The following is a 27,039-nucleotide window of genomic DNA, read 5'->3' on the forward strand; positions in this document are numbered from 1 at the left end:
CAAATTTATAGATATAAAAAAGCAAGTTTCCAAAAGCGTAACTGAATGAACCTAAGGCCACTTCCATAAATGAGGTAAAAGGTAACAACAAAATTCCTGGTCAAGTTTAAATAATGCTCTGATTTGGGTAAATTATACTATGGTAAAATGTAAGAGAATGTCCTTGTTTAAAGCATTTAAGCATAAAAGCCGGCAACTTATTTTCAAACAATTCAGAAAAAATACTTAAAAATACCTTAACGCCAAAGAATAGCTAAACAGGAGGAAAGCAACCTTACCAACACAGACATCCCAGTGAAAGTTTCAGGGCTATCCCCCTATCCTGCATTTTCAGTAGCTCCACAAATCCCTCAAAGCAACTGACCTCAGTTTGGCAGCATCTTACCTGCTCAGTCTTACCCACTTCAGGAAGCCTGTAATTAAGTCAGAAAGCACACCTGACAGTCTTACAAAAAAGACCCTATGATTATGTTTGTTGACGCTGCTCTACATCCACCTCCAAATGCCTAACTCACCGTTCAAGAACATGTGCAAGTACCATCCTCTTCCACCCCTGCCTCCAAACCATCAACCTAAATATCACCCCTCTCCCAAAGTCATACCCAAATATCATTTAATGAACACCAAGACCAAGAATGCCCATTCCTTTGTGTATGCTCAACAGTTAGCAGAGCTTCTGGGCATATAGGAAGGGTTCAACAAGTGGGTCCTGAGTTCAACTTTCATGTGGCAGGAAACACTATCACTGTCAAGTCTTCTCTTCCATAAGCTTTATTCTAAATATTACTCATGACACCATCTTCCTTTCTGTCTTGTGTTATGATACCTGCAGTTTTATTCATTTATCTGGACAGAGAGACCTAAAAAGGCATAGATCAGATGTTTCATTCATCTCTCTAATCCTTAGGACAATGAATTCTCAACCAATTTTCCACTACAGCATATGCCTGATGGCAAACCACAGACACCACAACTTCCCAAGCTACAGTGGCTATAACCCCATGACCCTCCTACTCAAGTGCATGAAAGCTAAACCATTATAGCATTATACTAAATCTGACCTGGTTAATCTAAAAATAAATCATTTGCAAAAACTATTATAGACATTACTCTGAAACTAACCTGGATAATTTAAAAGTAAATCATTTGCAAACTTTTGATACTTTAATGACAACTTCCTATTCATTTTATAACTGATAACACATTAAGACTCCATGTGTTAGAATCATTGATCTAGACCAGCAATTTTCAACTGCTGTGTGGGGGCACAAGAATTTTTAAAACATGCAATACCTGACTATTTAGTCAGGGGCACTGATCTCTTTTCCCTTAGATTGCCAAATAAAAAAATAACAACAGCCAACACAACAATAGCCATCCGGTGTGAATAAAATCAGTGAGCAAGTGGAATGAAAATTATACTTTTTATTTTGTCAAACTGGCAAAAAATGTAACGTATTTTGGTGCTTCACAGAATTTTAGTAATTAGTTTATATGTGACATGAGATGAAAAAGGTTGAAAATGGCTGATCTAGACCACATGGCAGTGTCCCGTTCTAACAAATATTTAGTAAAAAAAAAAATTGCTAACTGAGCCTATACTTCTGTTAGGTCTTCTCTCTTGCTTATTCTGTGTTTCATGTAAAATATTCTCACAAATGAGACAGCTTATAAGAGAGTATAGCACTTAATAGGCACTTGCTAACTATCTGTTGACTAAAATGAATGAATGGACTACAGCTCATTTTCGAATTGTCCTGGTTTTCTGTGAATGGCCAGTAGGTTGGGCCTAGATTTGAAGAATAATCTGAGATCTCTGAACTTCTAACGGCACCTGCGCTAATTTCTGTTTTACAGCATAAACAAATGCCTACCCAAGAACAATTTCAACTGTATTCTCCTCTGGCTTTTAAAAGTCATCAAAGCAAATAGCTTAGAGTCTACTTCCAGAGTACAGTAATAGGTTCCATGCTGCATTTATTCCTCCCAGCACAAGATCAAGGAAACCTGACCTCTGCCGTTACTATAAACTATCTTGGAAAATGGGCAGTGCTTCAGTTAGTTGTAGTGGTTTCAATATCATTCCCTAGAAAATCCTCTGTGCGACCTGAAAAAGCAAAAGAATACCTAAAATTTTACCATCTTCCTTTCCAAAGACTCACTTCTCCCACCCTCACTTTACCTTCTTTCCATCCTCTACAAAAACCAAGACACAACTAAATTAACCAACACAAGACAGATACTGCATGTGTCATTTAGAAAGAGGTTAGCCCAAGACCCCCACAAAATATGTAAACTTCAAAACAGGCACTGGATTTAGCCTCTAACCTAGTCTCCTCACTCATCTCATCTGCATAGCGTATTTTCTAGTGGTGTTAAGAATAATTCATTGCCAACTTCAAGTGATGTCTAAAATAATACCACCTTTAAGACAACATAATTAAGAGCTTAGTCTGCTGTGTTATACAGGATGTAGTTGTCACCTAGAGTCTCCCTGCCAAAACAGACAACTAAGTTATGAGAATGAATTTCCACCTTATTTGTACATCATCTCCAATGATTTTCCCCACGTTACAGAAAGGCAGGCTGGAAGGAGAGGATCTCTGCCACTGAGAGGAGGCTCAACAGGAAAGGGAGATCACTTGCACCCACAAGACTGAGGTACAACACTCTGACCCAGGGGTACCGAAGACCAACCTGATGGAACCACAGGTGATCCAGGAGTAAAATGCCTAAGTACTTTCGGTTCACTATTTTCAAAGAGCTGTTCTGCTACAGCATTTATGTTAACTAGGTGGCATCCAGTCAAGAAAGAATGAGGAGGAGGAGAGGAAGGGGAAGGGGAGAAGAGGGAAGAGGAGGAGGAGGAAGAGGAGGAAGGAAGAAGGTGGAGGGGAAGAGAAAGAGGAGGAGAAGAGGATCTACCCTTCTCCTCAAAATTGAAATTATACAAATAAAAGTATGCAATTCTGTAGACCTGCTGACATTATGGTCTAAAAGTCTTACATATGGTCACATTACAAACAAAACTGTTTAGAGGGCGTGTATAAGAGGCACCGACTGAAGTTTGTCTCACACACCGATGTTTCTCTCCCTCTCTTTCTCCTCCCTTCCCACTCTCTAAGAATAACCAATAAAATCTTTTAAAAAAAGACACACTTAGAATTTAAAGACACACTTATATTGACAGAAAGTGTTTGATATGCCATGTATACAGTAAGTAAAAGAAAGCTGGAGTACCTGTACTAATAACACATAAAGTAGACTTCAAGTCAAATACTATTATCAAAGACAAAATGATATTTCAGATTACAAAGGGGACAATTCACCAGGAGGACATAACAATCATAAATGTGTATGCACCTAATAACGGAACTTCAAAACACTAAGCAAAACTAACAGTATTAAAAGGAGGAACAAATACACAATCACAGTTAAAAGATTTTTAACATTCCTCTCTTGGTAATTGATAGAACAAAACAAAATCAATGAAGATATATATTGGAAAAATACTATCAATCACCTTGACCTAATTAATAGACATAGAACAGATAAACAACAATGGCAGAATACACATTTTTTTCAGGTGCATATTGAAACATTCACCAAGACAGAGCACATGCCAGGCCACAAGTCTCAACAAATTTTAAAAGCCTAAAATCCTACAGAGTACATTCTCTGACCAAAATGGAATTACATTAGAAATCAATAACAGCAAGGTGGAGACATCCTAAGTAAGTAGTAAGTCAACAAGTAAGTCACAAGATATTTAAATTGAATGAAAATGAAAAAGAAACATCCAAATTTGTAGGATGTAGCTAAAGCAGTGCTACTGGAAAACTTATAACTTTATTTTTTTAAGGTTTTATGTATTTATTTTTAGAGAGAGGGGAAGGGAGGGGGAAAAAAGAGGGAGAGAAACATGTGCGAGAGAAACATCTATCGGTTGCCTCTCACAGGCCCCCAACTGGGGACCTGGCCCGCAACCCAAGTATGTGTCCTGACAGGGAATCAAACCTGCCATTTGGCACTCAATCCACTGAGCTACACCAGCCAGGGCAAAAATTTATAACTTTAAATGCTCATACTGAAAAAAGAAGAAAATCTAAAATGACCTACATTTCCAGAAAATTTTAAAGAAAGAAAACAGTATTAAGGCCAAAACAGAAATCAATGACATTTTAAAAAAGACAAATAGAGAAAAAATAATAGGTTGGTTCTTTGAAACAAAACTGGTAAATCCCTACTCACACTAATCAAGAAAAAAAAAACCACAAATTAGCAATATGAGAAATGAAAAGGGTATAACATTAAAATAAGGGAATATTATTAATAAAAGGTAAAGAAACATAACTTGAAGAATCCATTATTTATAGTTCACAATCAAAAGTATACAGTAGGAGAGAATTATGTTAACTCTAAATATGAACCTGCCACAGTAGAAATCTCTTGTAACTCAGCAAGGGGAGAAGTAGGTTCTGTTTTCATAGCGTTTTCTCCCATTGACTTGCAGTTCAACTCCAAGCCTGTAGCCCCCAATCCATCCCCCAAGGAATGGCAAGTTAGTGCAGATGAGATCTGGCCAGCTTCCAAAGGAGATTTCAACTGACCTAGAATAAAAAAAGAAAGCTCAGGAAACATATATTATACATACATATAATCTGAGAACCAAAAGTACATCAACAGACTAAGAAAGCCAGGAACTTTTTAGGGGAAGCCCTTCATCTCACAGCATAAAGTATATTCACAGCCCTGGCAAGGTACCTAAGTTGTTATAGTGTCGTCCTAATATGGCAAGGTTTCAAGTTTGATCCCTAGTCAGGGCACATACAAGAATCAACCAATGAGTGTATCAGTAAGTGGAACAAATCAATGTTTCTCTTGCTCTCTCTCTCTCTCCCCCTCTAAAATCAAAAGTAAATTTTTAAAAATTGCCCTGGCTGGTGTGGCTCAGTGGACTGAGTGCCAGCCTGTGAACCCAAAAGTCGCTGGTTTAATTCCCAGTCAGGGCACGGTGCCTGGGTTGCTGGCCAGGGTCACCAGTTGGGGGCGTGTGAGAGGCAACCAATCGATGTATCTCTCACACACACCGATTATTTCTCTCCATCTCTTCCTCCCTCCCTTCCCCTCTCTCTAAAAATAAATAAAATCTTTAAAAATATTTTATTGAACAATAATTTAAAATTTGAAAAATAAATAATAAAAAATATTTTTTAAAGAATTATTCAGAGGTTCTAGCACATACAGCCAGGGCAGTGATCATCTCAAAGAAAGAGGCTCCCATTGAGGGAGGATCTGCCAGAAGCATCAACAAAAAAGCACAGGCACTGGAATAAGATGGTACCAGAAAGACAGAGAGGGGCAGGGCTCTTCAAGCATTGTACCTCCCTACAACCCAATATTCAGATGTATGTAAGCAAAACCAATCTCACAAAGTTTGTCTTCTGAATTATCAGTAAAGAATAGTATGTTATAAAAACACTGCAGCCCATTCAATAACTTGATCTCAACACAACCTAAAACTCGTGAAAGGCAGTACACAGAGATTTAGATTGGTTTTCACTAGAGAGGCATCAGGTTGGCAACACAGTTCCAGAACAGACTTTGACTCACCTTCTTCAGATTCCTTGGTACTGGATGATGCATTTTTCAAAGAATCAGTATTAACTGTATCAACCATATCTGATACAACCAAGTCAGGATCTAAGATCTCGTGAGTCCCATTTGTGGACAGCCTGGAGGACCGTCTCCTCGATAAGTCTTTGTCTGTGTTTTCTGGGTAGTTTTTTGACTTATCCTGGGCTATAAACCATTAAAAGAGTTGTAGTCAAGAAACCAGAAGAAAAAACTCTGCTATTACAGATTCCTGGACTGGCTGTCCTCTGTAAGGGCTTTATAGAGACTTACAGAATATTAGGCCAGTGATAAAAGGAAGTATCTTTTCCTAGTTTATAGTTTTAAGTAAAGGCACAGTCTCTCTGTCAGGATAGAATTTTCCTTATTTAAGGATTTATGGTCTGCAAATATGTGCCAAGGTCATGTCCCAATCTTGACAACTCAGTTCTATGTTGGAACTTTCCAAAATAAAAGTCTACTTACTGACTTTCAAAGTCAATAAGGTTTATAGAGCCTTAGAACAATCATCAAAAATCCTTTTTGGAGCCAACAAGATACTTTTTAAAAATCAATAAATAGTATTTTTAAAGTTTCACTCAGCATATTCCCCTCCTAAGCCATTAAGTTTCCAGTGGAATTCAAATCAAATCAAACCAAAAGCTTATGGGTATGAAGATGATACCACTGAACCCAAAATTAATGGGCTTTATACTCTGAGATTTATGTTTCTTCTAGCAAAACTCTTTTTCATCCAACCACATCCCACTCACATTAGCTCCCATGAGCAAGCACAAGTCTTAGAGCCTATAGGAAATAGGGGAAGACATGGATACAGGTAGGCTAACCCAAATGAAGTCAGTTCTAGGCACACATATACAAACTGAAGACTCACATGAATTTTTGTCAAGCCGAGGACGTTTTAATGGGATTTCACTTCCTTTTGATATTTTTCGTCTTCTCAATTCCAGTGTTATTGGTTGCAATGTTTGAGAGTTTGAATCCACAGCTACAATGAAAATAAAACCATACAAAAATGGTATATAATTTCTTAGTGTCCAAACCCCATCATTATCTATAAATACACACACACACACACAAAGACATTCTTGTGTGATAAACAGACCAAGAAGCATTCTTACTCAAGCTAAAGGAAAACAAAAAAGTGAAATGGGTGAGAAATTACTTCCTTACGGGAGATGTTGACATCTGTGACCCAGCTCTAGTCATATGCTTCCCTCCTGAAACCCTCTCTTTAAAACACTCCACCCCAACATGACTGCTTTAAAATATGAAGATGTAAGAACAACAGAAAAGTCATTTTTATCAGCATCAAATCTTTTTCATCAAAACTTGACTTATCCAGCTTAACCACGTGGTTTTGGGAGCTGAGAGGGGTCTTTCTTGAACACATAGCTTAGGAAGCAAGAAAGCAAGATGTAGCAGCCATGTAGAGCTCTCTCTTAGCGGTTTTAGAGAATGCAGGACTCCCACTGGCCCACCACGAGGATGACATTTTGGATTAAGAACAGGAGTCTGGCCGAGCTATGGACTTCTATTTCTTTTCCTGAGATTTGGTACTCCTGACTGGCCTGGTTTGGCAAGAGGAGGCAGGAGTGTGTTTCTGGGTGTTCTAAAGGGACTTCAGGATTTAACAGCAACATTCCACCATTTTTCTGAACCTGTATAAGTTTTAATTAAATAGTTCATTTTCCTTTTACAAACAAAACAAAACAAAACTTTGATTTACTCAATACTCAGAAAAATCTACCATGTAGGCTAATTCTTAAAACATGAATCCTAGAATTACAGCTCGATTGTTTTCAATCTGTACTTGCTAAATTAGTTAGCTTGGTATTGATCCTAGTTTTGAGGAACCAAAAAGAATGTCAAAATTTACAACCTCTAAAAATAATTCCAGAAAAATCTCAGGAGACTCTTCCATTTAACAGTCAGTGTTCCAGGCAAGGCTGCTGACCACTAGCAAATCCCACTCAGAAATAACTTAGCCGTGCAGACACTAAACCCTCAGACTGTACTCTTTATTTTTAAATCTAACACTTAAGAAGCTCTCCCACAGTGGGACGGATAAGAACACCAAAGGCAAGCAGGAGAAGAAAACGAAGGAGGAAGGGAAGGAAATGGAAGGGGAAGGAGGAGAAAGGAAAAGAGGGGATGGGAAGGGGAGAGAAGCTATCTTACACCAGAAACTGCTGCGAACCTGCCATGTGAACTGGCCAAACAAAAGACGGGACTGGGTTCTGAGGAGGCACACCTGACGAGAGCGCTGAACTCCTTGGCTCTTCCTGTGTTCGATTTTCCCAGTGTGCCACCATTATTTTGCTCCAAGTGATGGGAACTTGGAGATCACAAACATTCCAAATTAAACACAAACATCCCTTCTTAAATAGCTCAGATCCCTTTCCAATCGAGTCTATATATAATCTAGGGGGCTCAAGGCTCCCCTGAGCTCCCCTGAGTCGATGAACTTATTCTAAGCAATTTTTAAAGGGATGCGAACGATCTTATCAGCTATTTGGCAAACCTTCTTCATTCTGACACCACATACAAACTGGGGCTAACTATATAGAACTTCAGTGTTTCCCAAACTCTTCTCACAGTAACAATCATCTGGATAGGTTTAACAATGCATATTCCAGACCCTGCTCCAGGGATTCTGAACGGGGAATAAAGACAAGTGTTAACAGTAAGTTTGCAAACCACCATTTCTCTCTTAGATTGATCCTATCTGGTAATGAAATCCTACGCTTACAAAATAAAGGCATTAAACTGGAAGCCATTTATTTTATCTGAATGAAGTCATGTGGCTTCATAAGAGCAGTCTGCAAGCTGCAGGGCAACTACCCCAGTCCACACTTTCCAGAGGGTACACGACAGAACATAAATAGCTAAAGGAGTATCAGTTTCACAACACTCAATTCCCATGTATACAATTTCCTAAATGGAGAAGGGGACACATTCGATTTCTGCCAGTTCACCTTTTCTACTTCTCCCACTTACATAAAAAGGCCACCTCTCACTCATCCCACACCTTAACATGGTACACTGTCCAGAGGTTTGAAACTTCTAGACTTTCTTAACTAGGATTCCTCTTTTGAACCCAAAACACACAGGTTATTTTCTCAGTTTCTCCCAAGGGTAGTTTATAACTAGTATCATTCAGAATGCAGAGGAAAGAAGTCAATTCATTCCATGGATACCTTGGGCATTAGAGTTGAATTCTCTCCCAGAATGCTGTTGAGAAAGCCAGTGATTAGGCCAGTACTGTCCAACAGAAATATAATGAGCCACAAATGCAAGCCATGTATGTAAACTTAAAATTTTTAGTCATCACATTAAGAAGTTAAAGAAAAAAGTAAAACTGATTTTTAAGAATATATTTTATTTAACCCAATACATCCAAAATTATTTCACCATGCAATCAGTATAAAAATTAGAGACATTATACATTCTTGTGGCATTTTCTGCACTAAGTATTTGAAAGTTATAGCACATCTCAGTTCAACTAGCCACATATCAAGAGCTCACTAGCCACTTGTCTAGAGGATACCATATTGGACAGCACAGGTCTAGGCCCTAATTTGTCTAGGGACAATTCCGGCATGCTCAGCGTCTGGGGGCAAACCCAGTCACAACCACTCAAGGGGGAGGTGCCTTATTTCATCTGGTAAGAAATCAATCTATCTAATTTCCTGTCTTAAAATTAGAACTCAGATGCAAGAAGCTTGTCTACTGTGAATGTCTAATACAGGTATTTGAAGTATACTAAGGCAGACTTTATGCCATAGAAATTAAGCCTGATGCAACTGGATTGATAGGACTAGCTTTGGAAACAATGAAAGAACTAATTCTGTAATTCCACAGTTTCGATTAAAATAAACTTTGCCTTTTTAATATACCTTTTGCCAACTACTTAAACTTGTGAGAAAAAAGTAGATGTCACTTTAAAACGTGCTAAGAAATTCACGGTTTTTCAATATTCGTGTAGAGAATATACAAGCTGAAATGTCTGACAAACACTGCTGGATAACCTCAGGCATTCTTTACATCTAGAGATCCTCAGAACACTTAATGCCACTGAACTGATATAGAGAAGTAGTATTTGGCTTAGGAAGATATTCAGGGTGTGCCCCCAGTTGGTGTGGCTCAGTAGACTGAGTGCCAGCCTGGGAACCAAAGGGTCACCAGTTCAATTCCCAGTCAGGGCACATGCCTGGGTTGCGGGCCAGGTTCCCAGTGTGGGGCGTGCAAGAGGCAGCCACACATTGATGTTTCTTTCCCTCTCTTCCTCCCTCCCTTCCCCTCCCTCTAAAAAGAAATAAATAAAATCTTTAAAGAAAAGAAAAAAGAAAGAAATTCAAGGTGTGTTTCATTCTGGATTATTATAGAAAAACTCCAAATTTCAACTTTATTTCACAACTGTGCATTTTTCCCTAAGTCTGTACCCTCTAACTTTGAGTCTTACCAATTAGCCATCTCAGCTTTTTATTCAGACTGTGAAAATTTTCAATCAAAAATCACTCTCTGGAGAGCTCAATTTCCAATGCACCCGTGCCTTTCTAGGTCTTTGGCCCCGTTCTCCTTCAGTAAGCCTCCTTCAGACACCCACATCTATTTTACTTCTCCTTTCCTCTTTCATGTCTCCATGAAAACTGTATTTCCTGAACCCAGGCGCTATTAAGCTTACTTAAACGGAGATCATTTGAACAGGTACAAGCAAAAGGATTTAGCTTACCAGGTTTTATCGTATAAGCTGAAGTATCTAATGAACAATTTATCTACCTCCCCAGAAGCTCAGTTTCACACATTTCCCAAGTTATGTTCATCTACACCAGCAATTTTCAACAAGTGTGCCACAAGAATTTTTAAAACATGCAATACCTGACTATTTAGTCAGGGACACTGACCTCTCTTCTCTTAGATTGTCAAATTAGAAGTGACAACAGCCAACACAACAATAGCCATCCAGTGTGAACGAATCAAAACTATACCTATTTTATTTTTGTCACATCAGCAAAAAATATACTTTTTGGTGTTGCAGAATTTTAATAATTAGTTTGTGTTCCATGAGATGAAAAAGGTTGAAAATAGCTATTTAGATACATGCCTCCCTTGAAATTCAGATGACTTGTTTTCAGATCATAGAGCAATTCAAAATCTGCCACAAAAATGAAGGATTGATGCACAGAACCACAAGGGGCCACAGAAAAACACTGGCATTGCCCATTGCAGAGCCCACTTGGGAAACTCACCAGTAGGAGCTATGGAAGGGGGTCTGCCTCGTTTTCTTTTTGGCTCCCTCAAGTTTTCTTGTGGACTCTTCACAATGTCATTTTCAGGTTTCTTATCCACTTGAGCATCTCCAGAGTACTCTCTGTCATTTTCTGAAATGTTCTCCTTATCTTCCTTCTCGTTCTTGGCAATGCTTTTCTCTGACGCTTTCCCCTTTTCAGAACAGATTAATTTCCCTTCTTTATCAGGTTGCTTGGGTCGCTTTTCTGTCTTTAAGGCTTTGTCCTCTTTGTCTTTCTTCAGGTTGACTGTGACTTTTCTCTGCTCTTTAAACTTCTCTCGTTTGTCAGGAGATGATGAAAGACTTTTGTGATCTGTTTCTTTAGGCCTAGCGTTACCCACAATATTCTAAAATAAGCAAAATAGTGATGAAACACACTTGTGATTACTTGCAAATATAAAATCAGATAGTTTTTTACAACCTTATGAAAACAAAGAAATAAAAGGACATATGCAAGTCACTTAATGGTCACCACTAAAAATATCTACCCATACTCTGAGGGCTTGAGAAACAATCCTAAGAAAACAACGATCATGTTCAATTCCTTCTGAGGCAGACCTATCTCCCTTATGATTAATAAGTCACTAAAAAATAATTAAAGGGACAGACAACTACTCCAGGGACCTCTTTTGGAAAGCATTCTTTCTAAGAAAATGCCTTTATGTCCCATTCTTCTCATCCCAAACATAACTACACTGAGCCAGGGCCTTTCAGAGGCCCTGGCTCAGTGTGCCAGTGGATGCTGATTCCCTGTGTAGAGGAGAACCCAAAATGATAACTAGGGGCAGAACAGGGAAACTGCAAAGATTTTCCAACCCCAAACAGGGTCTTTGCTCCCTCTATTGGGTAAAGGCTGTGTTCAGTCCAACAAGCTACCTACTATGCTTCTCAGTTACTTACTGAGTTTTTATCTATCAAAAGGAAGTACTGCTTCTTGGTTACTCTCCTTCTAAATTACTTCTTTAAAATTCAAGTAAATAAATAAATAAATAAATAAATAAATAAATAAATAAATAAATAAAATTCATCCTAAAAATCTTGTGTCCTAGTATGACTGCCTCATAATAAAGTTCTGGAAAGAGCTTCTAACTCTGAAAGCTGTGGAGTTTCCAAAACTATAGTTAAGTTTATTTGTATGCGTACCTCTCTTTCCAGACCTCAGTCTTCAGCATATCAAGTTCACTTGAGATCCCCAACACCTAGCATGCACTAGGCACACAGATCTTGCCAGAAGCAAGAAGGAGTATCGAAAAACTCACTGAGTAAAAAGTTCAATTTGTCCCACAGGGAAAAATAATAAAGAAGGAGAATCCCTGTGGTTAGAGCCTAGAAAGAAATATTTCTTTCAAGTCCCCCAAATTTTCTGAAAACAGCCAGGTTTAAGAATAAGCATTCCTCAGTAACTGCTGGCAGAAATATAAATTGCAACTATTTGGGGGGTTGAGGGAGGGTGGCAATTTGGGTCAAAAGCCTTAAGTTTTTACTTTTGAACTAAAATAAATTTCTAGAAATAAAACCTGCTTATAAAATAAACAGACTTGGCCCTGGCTGGTATGGCTCAGTGAATTGAACACCAGCCTGTGAACCAGGAGGTTGCCAGTTTGATTCCTGGTCAGGGCACAAGCCAGGGCTGCAGGCCAACAGGTAACTCATCACATTGGTGTTTCTCTACCTCTTTCTTTCTCCCTTCCACTATCTCTAAAAAAAAATAAAATCTTTAAAAAAATCTGACTTGGGCACCCAGGTTTACAAACATCCTTAAATGACCATTAGGGAATTGGTTACACAAAGTAGGATTACATACATATTATAGAATACTACATAGCCATTAAAAGCCATATTCGCATACAGTACTGAGAAACTTGGGGAGCCCTGGCTGGTGTGGCTCAGTGAGTTGGGGGTCATCCCACAAACCAAAAGTTCACAGGTTTGATTCCTAGTCAGGGCATAGGCCTGGGTTGCGGGCCAGGCCCACATTTGGGGACGTGCAAAAGGCACTGATCAATGTTTCTCTCACACATAGATGTCTCTCTCCCTGTCTTTCTCCCTCCCTTCACCCTCTCTAAAAATAAATAAGTAAAACTTTTTTAAAAAAATTAAAAAAGAAACTTGGAGAAATACTATTTCGTTAAAAGAGCAAGTTATAATATAGTAATATACTACACGACTCCAACTTTGAATAGAAATATATATATAAATATTTAACAAAAAAAACACAGAAGGATATATATCAAAATGTGAAGTTAACAGTAATTGTATCTAGATGCCAGAATGATAGTTTTTACTTTCTTTGTGCTTTTCTGTACTTTCTTAATTTTCTATAGCAAATGTATGAGGTTTTAACTTAAAAAAAATTAATAAAAAAGATAAATGTTCTTAAAATACAGTTAATCAAAACATTTAAGATAGTGTGGTCCTACAAAAGAAACCTCAATCTATTCTAATATTATATGAGACAAGCTTTAAAACTTGTCGGACAGATATTTTTAAGAACTTTTGCTTTGTAAGTGCCTTAGATTATTAGAGTCAAAAAGAGCTGAGAAGTTACTTACCCAAACTACCATGTTCTCTTGGGGGGGGAAAAAGGCAAACAGGTGTCATGGGACTGTGCCTGACCTCCTGCCAGTTCTGGGATGAGGTGAGCTACTCAGAGGTATCAGGAAATTGAGAACTGAAACACCCATAAACCCACCCTGGGTAAGGTGCCCATTGCCAAGCCAGAGCACCATCCATGAGCTCCAGCAATCAGTTTATGGAGGATAGCAGAATGAATTGTTGAACATTTGTTTTCTGGAGCCCTGGCCTTCCCTTGGGGGAGGTTCTGGATACAATCAGACAATTCTGGACAAGTTCTTAATATGGTCCTCTATCTATATTAACACATTCCATGAACGGCATACAAAAATCATCAAATCAAACACCAAAATAATGTTTTAGAGTACTGTGAAGCTCTTTAGATGTCTGAGGAGCAAATGATCAAAAACATCTTCAGAGCTAAGGCTTTATAGTTTTGTCAATTTTCTGAAGCAGAAAACCAGTAAAAGGCAAAATGTCTTAGGGCTACCTTTAAGCATTATCATATATTATGATGCACTGAAATTGCTAAACATATGTATAGAAGAATTTACAAAAACCTGTGATAAGGAGAAGCATTTGATCATAAGAAAAAATACAACAGGTCCCAACATCACCAAATATTGTCCCATCAGCAAACACCAAAGAAGTGAGTAACAGTAACAATCAGAGTTTTTAAAGCATCAATACCCAAATTTTGATCTCTTCTCCCTCAACTACTTCATGAAAACATAAATATTAAAAAGACTAAAAGGGGAGGGGAAGTAATGAAATAGGCAACACTTTTAGATGGCCTGTATCTGTGAGCACCCTATTTCCAATATCAAAACTCAGGTCCCATGCTCAACCAAATCCATGCCTGGGACAGAAAACAAAATTTTCAACCCAGGCACATCTAGCACAAGTGACTGCCAACTCCATGCAAACTGCAGCTCTGTAACCGCCGTGGTCCTGCGCTTAAAGACCAAATTAGATGATGAGAAAACATACTTTAGATATTCTCAAGCAGTTCAGCAAATTTCCTGTGATGGGTAATAGCTCTGGGGGCAGGGCACACGGGGAGAGAAAAAATAACAACTACACACTTTCAAGAAAAGATGAGGAAAACATAACAGGGAATGGTATCCAAGTATTTGGTACTTTTTAAAAGAATCTGTGTTACAAAGAAGTGACAGAGACAAATATTTATAATTTCTGAAAATGCGCATATTGCTTTCTGGTGAATTCATGTCAGATGGAGGAAATAAAGACTTTGCCATCACAAACAAATGTAATTAAATAAGAAACAAAACTACAGTGTTAGCATTATTCATACCACAAAGCACAAAACCACATTTCTCACCTGATCTTTGGAAAAAGCTTTGACATGAATATGTTTGACGGTCTGAACTACTCCATCATAAAATTTCACAGTGTAAGTACCTAAAATTCAAGAAGACATCATGATTTTAACTTGCAGTTTCATGAAACACAAGGAGCTCCAACAATAATAAACTTATGAAACTTAAAAATTCTTTAAGAATCACATCAGTCTTACTTAACTGTATGCATGCCTTTCTTTTTACTTTTTATCTATACAGCTCAAAATCCATCAGAAAACAATTCCTTTTTATGATGCTTCATTAAAATTAAAAAAAAATAAAAAACCTGCACTGAATTTAGACCAAGAACAAAGAGCAGTAAAACAATTAAGAATCTGAGGAAAATGCAGATTTATTTATTTATTGGTGAATTAATTTTTATTATATAATCTTTATTTTCTGAACTTAAAGATAGTAATAGCTTTTAAACATTAAAAGACTGTCTGCTACAGGTATCATGTTTTCAGGGATCACATTAATCTCAAAATCCATCTGAATTACCTTCACATCATAGTATTTAAAAATAGAAACTCAGCCAAAACACTAAATGGTGCCTGCTACATTGTCTTAGTCCATTAGAAAAAAAAAGTCCAACAAAAATCATGCTCTGCTATAAATAAAATTAAATTAAATCAAAATTAAAATAAAGTAAAATTTTTTAAAAAATGAAGCTGGAAATCCACAAATAATCTTTCCTCCCAAATAAGGCAACCAATTAAACAAGCTCTCATTGTGCTCAAACCAACACTTTCAAACTTCTGCATCTTAGAACCCACCTATGCCTCCCCCTACTTTTTTGTCACAGAGATTTAAAAAGAACCATAATCTTGTCAAGACTACCAATGAACCACTGGTAATCATGTAATAGTTTAATGCTGATAAACATGGTCAGTTTTCAGAACCAACCTCCCACCCAGCCTGGAATGAAAAAAGAAATCCCAAGGGCTAGGAACAAAAGAATGCTACAAGGAAGTTAAGACCTGGCTAGTTAACTCCTTCTTGAACAGTCTCCCCACGGTACACCACCTCTCCTCCAGTCCTAAAAAGGGTCCTGTCGGTGGCTGGCCACCTCTATTGAATCTTCACTCTCTAGTGTTGAATGTCAGCAATCTGAGCCCAGTTAGTCACCAAACGTTATTGCTCATTACCAGCATACAATACCCACCCAAAGTGACTAGCTACATGCCACCCACTGAAAGTGCCTCCGCATCTTTATTGTTTTCCTGCCTGGAACGTGTCACTCATTGATCCTTAAGCCTCCCTGCTCAAAAGACCACAAGAGTTCTGTCAAAGCTTCCTGACTTAGCTACTAGAGATTTCTCCCTGTTCTGATCTTCTCAAAGACTCATTTGGCACCTTGCCTCCACACATATGTAAGTCGACTTTAATATAGAAGGCAGATCCCAAACTGAGGGCAGGCTCTCCTCGGCCACAGATCATATCTCACACCAGTTTCTCTCTCACGCACAGCCTGGCTCACTGTAGACCACTGCTTTTCAAAGCGTAGTCCCCAGATTAGCAGCAATTACAACTCCTGGACTTTGCTAGAAATGCAAGTTACCAGCCCCACCCTCAATATACTGAATCAAATGTTGTAGGAGTGCGACACAGAAATGTATGTTTTAGCCCTGGCTGGTGTAGCTCAGTGGACTGAGTGCCAGCCTGTGAACCAAAGGGTCACCAGTTCAATTCACAGTCAGGACACAGGCCTGGGTTGTGGGCCAGGTCCCCAGCAGGGAGTGCAGGAGAGGCAACCGCACACTGATGTTTTTCTCCCTCTCTTCCTCCCTTCCCCTCTCTAAAAATAAATAAATAAAATCTTTAAAAAAACTGTATGTTTTAACAAATCCTTCAGTGTTCTAGTGCACACTGAAGCCTGAGAACCACTGGTGTAGACAATTAGTAATTACCAACTGATCTTTACTCATTGTAATTACAAAATAAAGATGAGTATTTGTCACAAGTGTCACCAACACAGAAAGGGCTACCACACAAGCTAGATATAATTATATATATAAATATATATATGCCTGGGTGGATAAAACAAGCAATTTAGATGACAGGCCGTTACAGTGAAGAATTCTACATAGGGCAGCTCAGCCATGACTGATGAGTACTTACAACAAAGGTCTGGGTTCCTGTCTTCCTGCTTCTATCATGAGGGTGTTGGCAAGCAGCAGAGCCATGACAAGCAATGCTATGGAACTCTCAACCGACCCTTTTCAAGCAACTATGGGGAGCTCTGGTCAGCATGGGAGAGGGGGACTGGGGCTTTAAGCACCCAATTCTCATGAAATCTTAAATATTAAGAGTGCCAACAAAACACCCAAGCCTGTACTTGGAACTACTTTATCTACAAAGAAAGTTCAGTATCAGTTGCAGCGAAATGAAAACTGTCCAGTTTTACAGACATATCAAACATCCAGAAGGACAACATTAAGTAATGCTATCCAACAGTACAATTTCCAACTACATGAGGTCAATTTTGAAGCTTATTCCTTACGGCAGACTCAAAAAGGATGCCTTAGATGAAGGGTTGTGCCCTGAGTTCCATAAGTCTAAAACAGAGCTAGGATTAGAATCCAAGCCTATTGCTGACCTCTGACCAATTCTTCTCCCACCACCTCACAAGTCTCTCAGCCTAAAGTGCAAATCACAGATCCAGATCACAAATGGCCACTCTGAAATGACCCAAACTGTAGCCAAAGGTGCTCAGGGGCCACTGCCCTTAGATAGCAATATCCCAGCCCTGGCCCTTTTTACTTCCAAAGGACTACAATGGATCGTCTTGAAACTGTCTCCTTTGATCATGCACATAGCCTAACCTGGGCTTCAAAAAATCAGTAAGAACAAAACAACACATCCCATGGATAACAGGCCCCAAATCTATAATATTTTAATGGTTTCATGTATAACTAAAAGAGTGTCTTTCCGAGGAATCTTCCCATGGGTGGCTGACAATAAAGCTCTCCCATGGCCACAAACAACATCTAACAAATAACATGTAAATGACAGAATTCAACAAAATAAGGGCATCCTTATCACAAAGACCTCCTGGCTCAGACTCCCTTAAAAAGCCCCTGTCCTTACACTGCCAGGTAAAACAAAGCTTCCTGGCCTTACCCCTCTGGGAGTTAAGAATTCAGCATGTCAGACCACCTTATAGTAGTCAGTTAATAGCAGAAGGGATGGAAGAACAGAACTGGAGATGCATAGCAAGCTCATCTTCTCTAGGACCACGGAAACAGGGATACACTATGAATAGGACAGACTTCTGGTGCTCTTGAAATCTACCATAACTGTGACTCCAAGGTCTTTTCTCTATCCTACTCATTCTCCAGGAGACAAAAATTCCATAATGCCATTCACAGGAGACTCAAAGTTTTCAAACATGGTTTCTCAAAATCCTCAGGTTTCCATAGATATGCCTCAGCAGGTGGGCAGAGGGATATATACATGTTTGCAGACACACCTTCCCTTCCCTCTCAGTCTTTTCCTTTTTGCAATTTTTACATAATAGGCTTGGGTTCTGTGGCTAACAATTCCCAAAAATGTTCATCTATTTCAAATTCTTCTTCAATTTTTAATTGCTCAAATGCTCCAGAGCAAAGGTATGAATTGCCTGTATCACTGAGCAGGGACTGGGACCAGAGACTCCTCTCCCAATCATTGCTACTGAGACACCACCAGGCTCCAGAAAGTACAAGCCATCTACACCCATCCTACCATCATATCACGCCAGTGCGTGCATGTACACACACATTCCCCCATGAACACCTGCCCCAAGTGACAACTCCTGCTCCAGAAAACCCTGCTCCATAGAGACAGCCTGGTACTGTAGGAACTGCAGTTCAGGAACTCTGCAGTCCCACAGACTTCCATGCAGACCTGAGCTCTACCATTCATGTATGTGCTCTGTAACCTCAAGAAATTTCTCCTGTGAGCTTAGTTCCTCATCTGTTAAATGAGGATCGAGTTGATGGCAACAATCTTTCCATGTATGATCAGAGAAGGAAACCGCTTAGTAAAGGGACTGTCATAGAGCAAGGGATCAATAGTGGTTCTAATTATCATCATCCAAGTCACTTTAAAATAGAAGCACCAACCCCTCCCCCAACAGAAGATACCAATAAAAGCCAAGCTAGCGCTCAAAATGTGGGCCTAAACCTTCCTTTTTTATCTCTGTGCAAAGCTGTTCACATAGGCCCAACATCCCTGCATTTTAAATGTAGGATCAGTTACAGCATAAAGAAAACCAAAAATAGTAATTGCTTCAACAAGAGACTCTAGAAATAAGGCCATTTCCATAGGATCTCCTGCTGTAAACAAAGACTTCAGTCAATGAACCAAAAAGATTGCACTGAGAGGGAGGGTAGGGCAGGAATGTGACCCAAAAATACGCATTTAACTTTAAGGAAGAGGGACCTGATTAGTCTGCTCGCTCAAGTTAAAGAACCACAGATCAACAGGAAGGAACAATTCCTCATTTTGTTGTAAATGCAAACCTACTTTCAGTTTCCTCACGACTGGGAGCACAAAGCTCCCGACAGACAAGTGCCTCTGCCACCACCGGAGTAAAAAAAAAGGGAGCTGAGCAGCCCCAGCAAAGAGCTGAGATCAACTCACCAGAAATGGCTTCTGAATAAAGATTCCCTCGAACCAGAATCCCGTCTTTTACTACAACACAGACCCAGGGTCTACAAGGCTACCAGGTGTGACTACCTTCACACTAAATGGTGATTAGTTACCATTACCAGAGAACCATTCCAGGTGAAGAGAGCTAAATAACAAGGCACTGCTCTCCCCAAGTTTCCAAGTACTAACTCCCTCCCTCAACAAACTCTAAAGTTGGTTATTTAGTTGTAATGCAATCAGGCCAGACTCCAAAAGCCAGCAGCTGTTGCTCTCCACTCCGCTACAGCCCCCACCCACCAGCCTGCCCAGTCAATAATCAGCCTCAGCAAAACCAACAGAGGTTAAGAGTAACAAGAAAACCAGACCAAGCCTTCCAAAGATGAATCTACAGAGCATGACTTCGCTGTATCACCAGCGTCCTCTCAGCAGCACCAACAAGACAGAATGACTTTTACAGGAAATAAAAGGGCACCTTGCCAGCAGAGCTTCTACTCACAGCACCATTAAGCTGTGGTGACCCCTGCTACACGTGAAACTGAGGCAGGGCAGAAAATAACAGGGTAAGAATGAAATGAGAGCCCAGGATTGTTCCTTCCAATCCCGCAATTGCTAGCATGAATCATGATGAACTAGAAACTGCATACCAGCTCCCACAGATGAAATCTAACCCAAAGGCAGCACCTAAGGGTCATTATTTCCTCTCAAAATAGCTAAGCTCCCAGAAAGGCTAGCTTTCTCTCCCAATCCACGGTTTCGTAATAATACCACCCAACCAGTTCCACTAACTTTCGGGACTTCCCCTCCCCCATGTTCTTCCTCTCCTTCCCCTTCCAATTAGTCTCAAGAACCAGTAAGGGTACCAGCATAATACAGGACTTCAGAGTCAAGAACTACAGAAAACAGGTTATGGCAGAAATCTCCACTCATTTTCAATGTCCTTCAATTAATTAAAATTCACCAGACAGAAGTCAGAGCTGATGGAACCTATATATTACGGCAGCAAATAACTGTTTTCCAAACAACCACTACTTTCAGACTCTTCCTCCTATAATTTTAGTTCATGGAGGAAATAAACTGAAAAGATTTTTTAAAAAAAGCTTGTAAAGCTCTGGTTGCTCCAGTTTAAAAGACATTTTAAAACCTTAATTAACGCCCTGGCTGGTGTGCTTCAGTGGACTGAATGCTGGCCTGCAAACCAAAGGGTCACCGGTTCGATTCCCAGCCAGGGCACGTGCCTGGGTTGCGGGCCAGGCCACAGTTTGGGGCAACCACACACTGATGTTTCTGTCTCTCTCTTTCTCCTCCCCTTCCCCTCTATCTAAAAATACATAAAAAGTTTTTTAAACTTAATTACCTATGGGCAACAATGTGGCCAATGACTTTTAGCCCTTAAGTGATTATTTCAAGATTCCAGACACATGTACACACAACTGTTAAGTGTAGGCAGGGGTCCCTGCTCACCCCCCTTATGACTTATCTGCACCATCTGCTCCTGTCCTGCCTCCTCCTGGCAGCTCTATCTCAACTCCTCATTCTGCCTTGAACTGGGTCTTTTTATTTTTTTAATCCATGAATGCCAAACTCTGAGCCCTTCAGATATTAGATGCCTTTATTGCCTCCACCAAGACACCCCCACCCCTCTGTGAGACAGCTCCCAAGGGCTCTCCAACTCCTCTTCCTCAACCCTCCCCTCCTTTGCCACTCCCTCATCCAATCTCCTTTGCCTCATTTCTGTCCTCCATGTGACTCTGAGACATCACTGGAACAAAAGAGAAATGCTGCTTCCTTTCTGCTACCTCCCTTATCTACAGAGTCACCCATGTGACTACCCACAATTTTCATTGGCTCTAAGGGGCAGCCATTTACCCAAGAGAAAAAAATGCCAATTTATATTATTCTGGGGGAAAATATGACTGGATTAGCATAAATCAACCTAACAGACTCAGGAATACATCTATGTACATGAAGAACATCTGTATTTCATGTCATGATTTAAATACAGTAAAAGCAAAAAAATTATTAATCTTGAAAATGAGACTGAAAAAGTATGTGTTTACTAAAAGGATTTGAGGCAATTTAAAATCATATAAGCTTTCCTTTATGATAAGTTTTTAGGTTAATGTCACATACATGAAAAGTAGTAACAGCATTTTATTTTGAACACAAGCTTACAAAAGTAATTTAAGGAAACAAGGAACTATCCAAAAATGGCCCTAACGGATGTGGCTCCATTGGTTGGGCATCGACCTGCAAACACAAAGATCACAGGTTCAATTCCCAGTCAGGGCACATGCCTCAGTTGCAGGTTCAGTTCGCAGTCTGGGAGCATATGAGAGGCAACTGATTGATGTTTCTCTCTCACACCAATATTTCTCTCCCTTTCCCTCTCTCTAAAAATAAATAAAATCTTTATTAAAAAAAGAAACTATCCAAAAATACTTAATCAACCATAAACTGGAGGATCAGTAACTGCTTAGACAACTAGAGGATACAACCTTGCTTTGGAGGCCTGAGGCAAAAGGACTGTGCTTGAAGGATCACCTACATCTGGCACAGGAGTGAACCTACATCTATTAACCCGCACTCATCCAACAAGTTGCCGGGGTGGGAGTGGGGTGAATGTAGCAAGAGAGAAACTAAACTTTCTGCCACATGCAAATGAATGTTCATTTTTGATCATTTCAACCCATCCTCTCTCAAAGCTTCTTGGTCAGCCCAAGGCCCAGCAGTTAGCAGAGTGCTGAATAAACACTTGAATAACTTCATGGAATGAATAGTCAATCTGGCCTTGCAGTCACCCCTAACAATAGTATTAATGGGCTTGATTACCCTAAATACTCATTACAGAAACCATGGACGAACCATAAACATCCTGGTAGAAAATGCTACTTTTAAAAAATTTTTAAAAGGTATCACTTGAACACAGAGTCTGCTGTCTGAGTGTCAGGATACTGACCATACATACATCTTATCACCCTCCTCCTGCCTTTGTAATAGCAGAATGAGCCTCTATGGGTCACAGTCCTTGGCCCTGATTCCTCACATGTTCTAAACTCTGGCAAAGGCATCCATTTCGGTGCTCTAAATCCCAGCAACTAGCAACTGTGACATTACCGACCACCCTCAATCACTGTACATGCACAAAGCACATTTTTAAGAAATGTCTGTTGGTGTTCACTTCACTTCTAGGCTATTCACAAGTAAGTAAAAGGAATATTAGGGACTTACTTCATCAACTGTATTAGGAACTCCTAGACAACAAGAATCTACACACTTCCCAGCAGAATGACAGATGAGCCATGACTATTTTAGAAAACAATGACTAAAATTTAGAAAGCAAACAATGAAACTCCCCTATTTAACCCAGCTTCCTCTCCATTTGTAATTTCTTCCTAATTCCTGACATAGTGATTACTTTGAAGAGAGAGAATTCTTGGGCAATAAATAGATACTGAAAATATACTATCAAACTCTAATACATCAAACTCCCTCCTTAAGTCACGAGTAAAAATAATTACAACTCAAATGCCTTACCATCCTTGTTAACAGCAGTGACTTTGGCTGGATAAAAACGACAATCAGACCAGCAAGCAAGGACCTGCTCATTTATTTGAAATTCCTAAAAGACATAAAAAAGAAATCCTGTTACCAATTCAATTTCACAGGACACACACAATACCAGAATTCATGAAATGCTAGAATTCACAAGAACGGGAACGGGAGATAGCTACTGGAATGGAGGAAGTTATTGCTGCTATTCAGCACTAGAGTCAAAACAAAAGGGCTGGACACAAGATTTTTCCCCTCCTAGGAGGTGTGGGCAGTGCAGCACAGCACTGATGACAATCCTATCCTGTCCTTGAAAATGAGTCCCATCCACACCTTAAAAAGGTCTTTTGCCAAAGAACACCCACTCACTTTTAATACTTCATACTGTTTTCCTAGTATACAGTTTGCATTGACACATTTGTAAAATAAGTACTGAGCAATTAAATTGGACAATAGTAAACAATCCTAAATTTGTGTGTGTGGAGCGGGGTGGGGGACTAACAAGAGTTCAAGTTCCCTGGTCAGAACAGAAAACAACCCAGGGCTAACAGATCCAAAGGCAGCAGGATCACCACAGATGTCTCAATACACGTTTAAAAACACCCAAAACTAATACCACATCCTTAATTCTGAAGTCAACAAAAGCTCCAAGCACAGTGATGAAATTTAAAAACAGAAATAGAGTCCAATCAATTCCAAGTTTTTCAAGGGCTTATCGAAGACTTTGAGGCCCTGCCCAGGTAGCTCAGTTGGTTAGAGCATCACCCCTATACACCAAAATTGTAGGTTAGATCCCCAGTCAGGGCACATACAAGAATCAGCCAATGAATGCATAAATAAGTAGAACAACAAATTAATGTTTCCCTTTCCCTTTCCCTCTCTCTTTCTCTCCCTCCCCTTCCTCTCTAAAATCAATAAATAAAATTTTTTTTTACAAAAGGCCTTGATATGAAGCTAGCACAGTACTTCACACGGAATGACTGCTTACTGAATGCTCAAAAAGCAGATCAGCTTAATAAATAACCTAAAGAATACAGTGGTGGAAAAGGGATAATAAAGTCCCCATGAATCATCAGTGAGGTTTCAACCAAGTCGGTTTATGAGTGATCACATCAATAACATCATTCAAGCAGATGACAACGATGACAATGGGAATTCTTTCTTTCTTTCTTCTTCTTCTTCTTCTTCTTCTTTTTTTTTTTTTTTAACAACTGTAATTCTTTAAGAGCCCTGGGAGCCCTGGGGATCTCAGGGTTGCAACTACAGGCCTAAATAAAGATTGGTCCCCAGTTGCTGCTGACTTCCACCTGGAAATCAAAGGTTGGAACATAAAGTGCCCAATGGCTGATACAGCTCATTACTGAACTTCCAAGATCTGTTACTCACAGAAGATCCTTCCTCCTCATGTAAGCCTTCTTTTCTCAGCTGTATTTTCTCTAAAGGGCGTAAATAAGGACTGTCCCAGCAGAACCACTCGTCATAACGATGGTTCCAACGCTTGAAATGGATGAGTACTTTTCCTTCTTCGTAGTCAATATCTTCTATGTGAGCTGGATACCTGAGTCAGAAAAAAAAAAATGAAATACCTGTAAATACCCACCCAAAATATCTAAAACAGTACCCTTCCAAACCTCTTTCCAAAGGAACGGATTACCAAAGTACTAAATAAAACCCACCATTTAAAGGCTCTGGATAACTGTATCCAATCACAAATTATGGAGGCTAACAGACATGGGGTTCAGATCCCAACGTTGATATTCCTTAGTTTATGAACTATTAAATTAACCTTACAATGTTCCCTCTTGTGAAGTAGAGGAAGGGTACCCAGCACACTGGGTTGTAATGCAAGTTAAACAAGATGACAGACACACAAGTCCTGAGCACAAGAGACAGGACGTAAACATTTAACAACTAGATTATATTTTACGTGTGCCAATAAATTAGAATGACCATGCAACTTAGACTGTATTAGGCAGTCTCAATTTTAAAATGTTGCAGTCCATAGAGTGGAATACCATGTACTTGTTAAAAAGAACAAGATGGTTCTATGTCATGACATAAAAAGCTCTCCCAAGGTGAACTATTAAATGAAAAGAATGGTATAGAACACTGTGTATGATAAGTTATTGTTTATTTTTAAAAAATTAAAAAGAATATATTCATACATCTTAAATATGCATAAAATATCTGGGAAGATACACAAAAACTAACAATGGTTACTTGTAGGAGTACGGTCAGTTCAGTAAATGGGCTCTCTCAATCTCCATTCCACCCTCCTTCTAGATTGAGAGTTGAGAAAACTAACAACTACCATTTCCCTGCCTCCCTTACAATCAGCAATGAAGGCAACTACAGTGGCCAGGCCCAAAGCTCCTCCAGTGCAAGGCCTCTTAAACTTCTATGTACAATAATACAAATCGTCGGGAGATCTTGTTAAAAAGCAGTTTATGATTCAGTAGGCAGGGCTAGGGACTAAGATACTTAAACAAGCTCCCAGGTGATACTGATGCGCTAGTCTGCAGTAGCAAGGGGCTAATGTCTAGTCACTAGCTTCCTGTGCATGTGTCAAAGAGCAGTGGTGGCGGGAGCAGCAGCAGTAGTGACTTCGTGATCTCCAGATCACAGCCTCAGTGGTGGGTCCTACAAACTGATTCTCTAAGGGCGGCCCCTGAAGCCTTACTCCTCCCACCCTTCCAACAATTTATAAGTACTCAATTTCTTATGTTAAATCCTTTTGTGGTTAAAGTACCCAGAGTGGTTTCTGTTTCTAGCATTTAAACCTGATTGATACTAGAGGAACTAGGTATGGGGGCAGGAAGGGGCAAAAGTGGGAGGGAGACTTTTTTCAGTGTTATCTTTTAATCCTTTTTTCAGTTTTCAACCTACAAATGTATTGCTCACTCCAAAAATAAATAAATGGTTAAAAGAAAAATAATTATTGCATGTAACTGTTCCCTTAATCAGATTGCTATTCTAGATTAAGAAAGCTTAGATTCTACCAATATTTTCTCCTTTCAACTTGGATTTGCACCATTTTCTTCTTTTCTTGAATCCAGCACCTAGTTAGTACCCTGCTGTGCTAATAAATAAGTGCTACTGGAAATAAATAGGACCACTGTTTCTGTCTATATAATGTGTCTTCCTCAATCCTACACTAGTATCCTTTAAGGCAATTTGCTTGGTGTTAATCTATCACAGCAGGTTACAGATACTGGGCTCTCCATAAATGTTCACCACATTAATTCCACTCTTACTGTTCTTCCCTGAAGGTCACGCGTCCTATCAATTCTCCAATCCCAAGGTTCTAAAAATCCAGCTACCCATTCCAATTTGTCACTCTCCAAGTTTAGGCCCACATCACTTCATGTGGGTATTTCTCACAGAGGACCGATAGGGTATGCTTTTCAAAATTCTTTATGGTACCATGCAGACATTAATTGCTGAAAAAATATTAACTGAAGGAATTAAACAGCCCTGAAACTAGTCTCCCTACTCCAATCCAACTGGCATAAAGCTACTATAAATACAAGACGTCTTGACAGCAGAATGGCTAATGGTAAGATCTGATGAGCTGAGTAGCACAACTGCGGGAGACAAAGAGATTTCCTCTCTGTAAAATGTGGAGGACATGGATATCTCAATTATATTCCTCTTACCCTATCATTCATTCAGCATACCAGAGACTAGTGAGCCTTCCTAAAATAATACAACCTGCCCTCACACACTCCCATTCAATGCCCTTTTGTAATGGTTTACTATCTCTAGCAATAACTTTCAAACACAGGCCTTTGGACCAATTCATAAAATTAATTTTTCACAAAACTAAATTTATGTAATTTACAGAACTTTTCTTTATACAAAAACTACACTCTTTCTAACTTCTTGGTGCTTAAATATATTTTTAATTAAAACAGTGGTAACTTTTTAATACCTTTACTAATATTATGCAGCCATTAAAAAGAATGAGGCAGCTCTCTATGCACTGATTTTAAA

At 39.3% G+C, this 27,039-nt stretch overlaps 1 protein-coding gene across 5 annotated transcripts in view; it reads right to left on the bottom strand.

Annotated features, from left to right (window-relative positions):
- The window catches only part of PHF20 (PHD finger protein 20), a 98,901-nt gene that overhangs the window by 41,643 nt on the left and 30,219 nt on the right, over positions 1-27,039 (bottom strand). For 3 of the 5 annotated variants that reach the window (XM_024559158.3, XM_053926110.1, XM_024559157.3), the window contains exons 3-9: positions 24,433-24,604; positions 23,032-23,116; positions 14,844-14,923; positions 10,887-11,274; positions 6,509-6,622; positions 5,614-5,802; positions 4,431-4,610 (exon numbers count right to left, since the gene is read on the bottom strand). In XM_024559158.3, coding sequence (XP_024414926.1) covers positions 4,431-4,610; positions 5,614-5,802; positions 6,509-6,622; positions 10,887-11,274; positions 14,844-14,923; positions 23,032-23,116; positions 24,433-24,604 — 1,208 coding nt within the window. The remainder of the gene's footprint in view (positions 1-4,430; positions 4,611-5,613; positions 5,803-6,508; positions 6,623-10,886; positions 11,275-14,843; positions 14,924-23,031; positions 23,117-24,432; positions 24,605-27,039) is intronic. The other 2 variants (XM_053926111.1, XM_045194486.2) reach the window with 2 other exon arrangements.

Source organism: Desmodus rotundus, chromosome 6 (assembly GCF_022682495.2).
Source record: "Desmodus rotundus isolate HL8 chromosome 6, HLdesRot8A.1, whole genome shotgun sequence".
In the NCBI taxonomy this organism is placed as follows: Eukaryota; Metazoa; Chordata; class Mammalia; order Chiroptera; family Phyllostomidae; genus Desmodus; species Desmodus rotundus.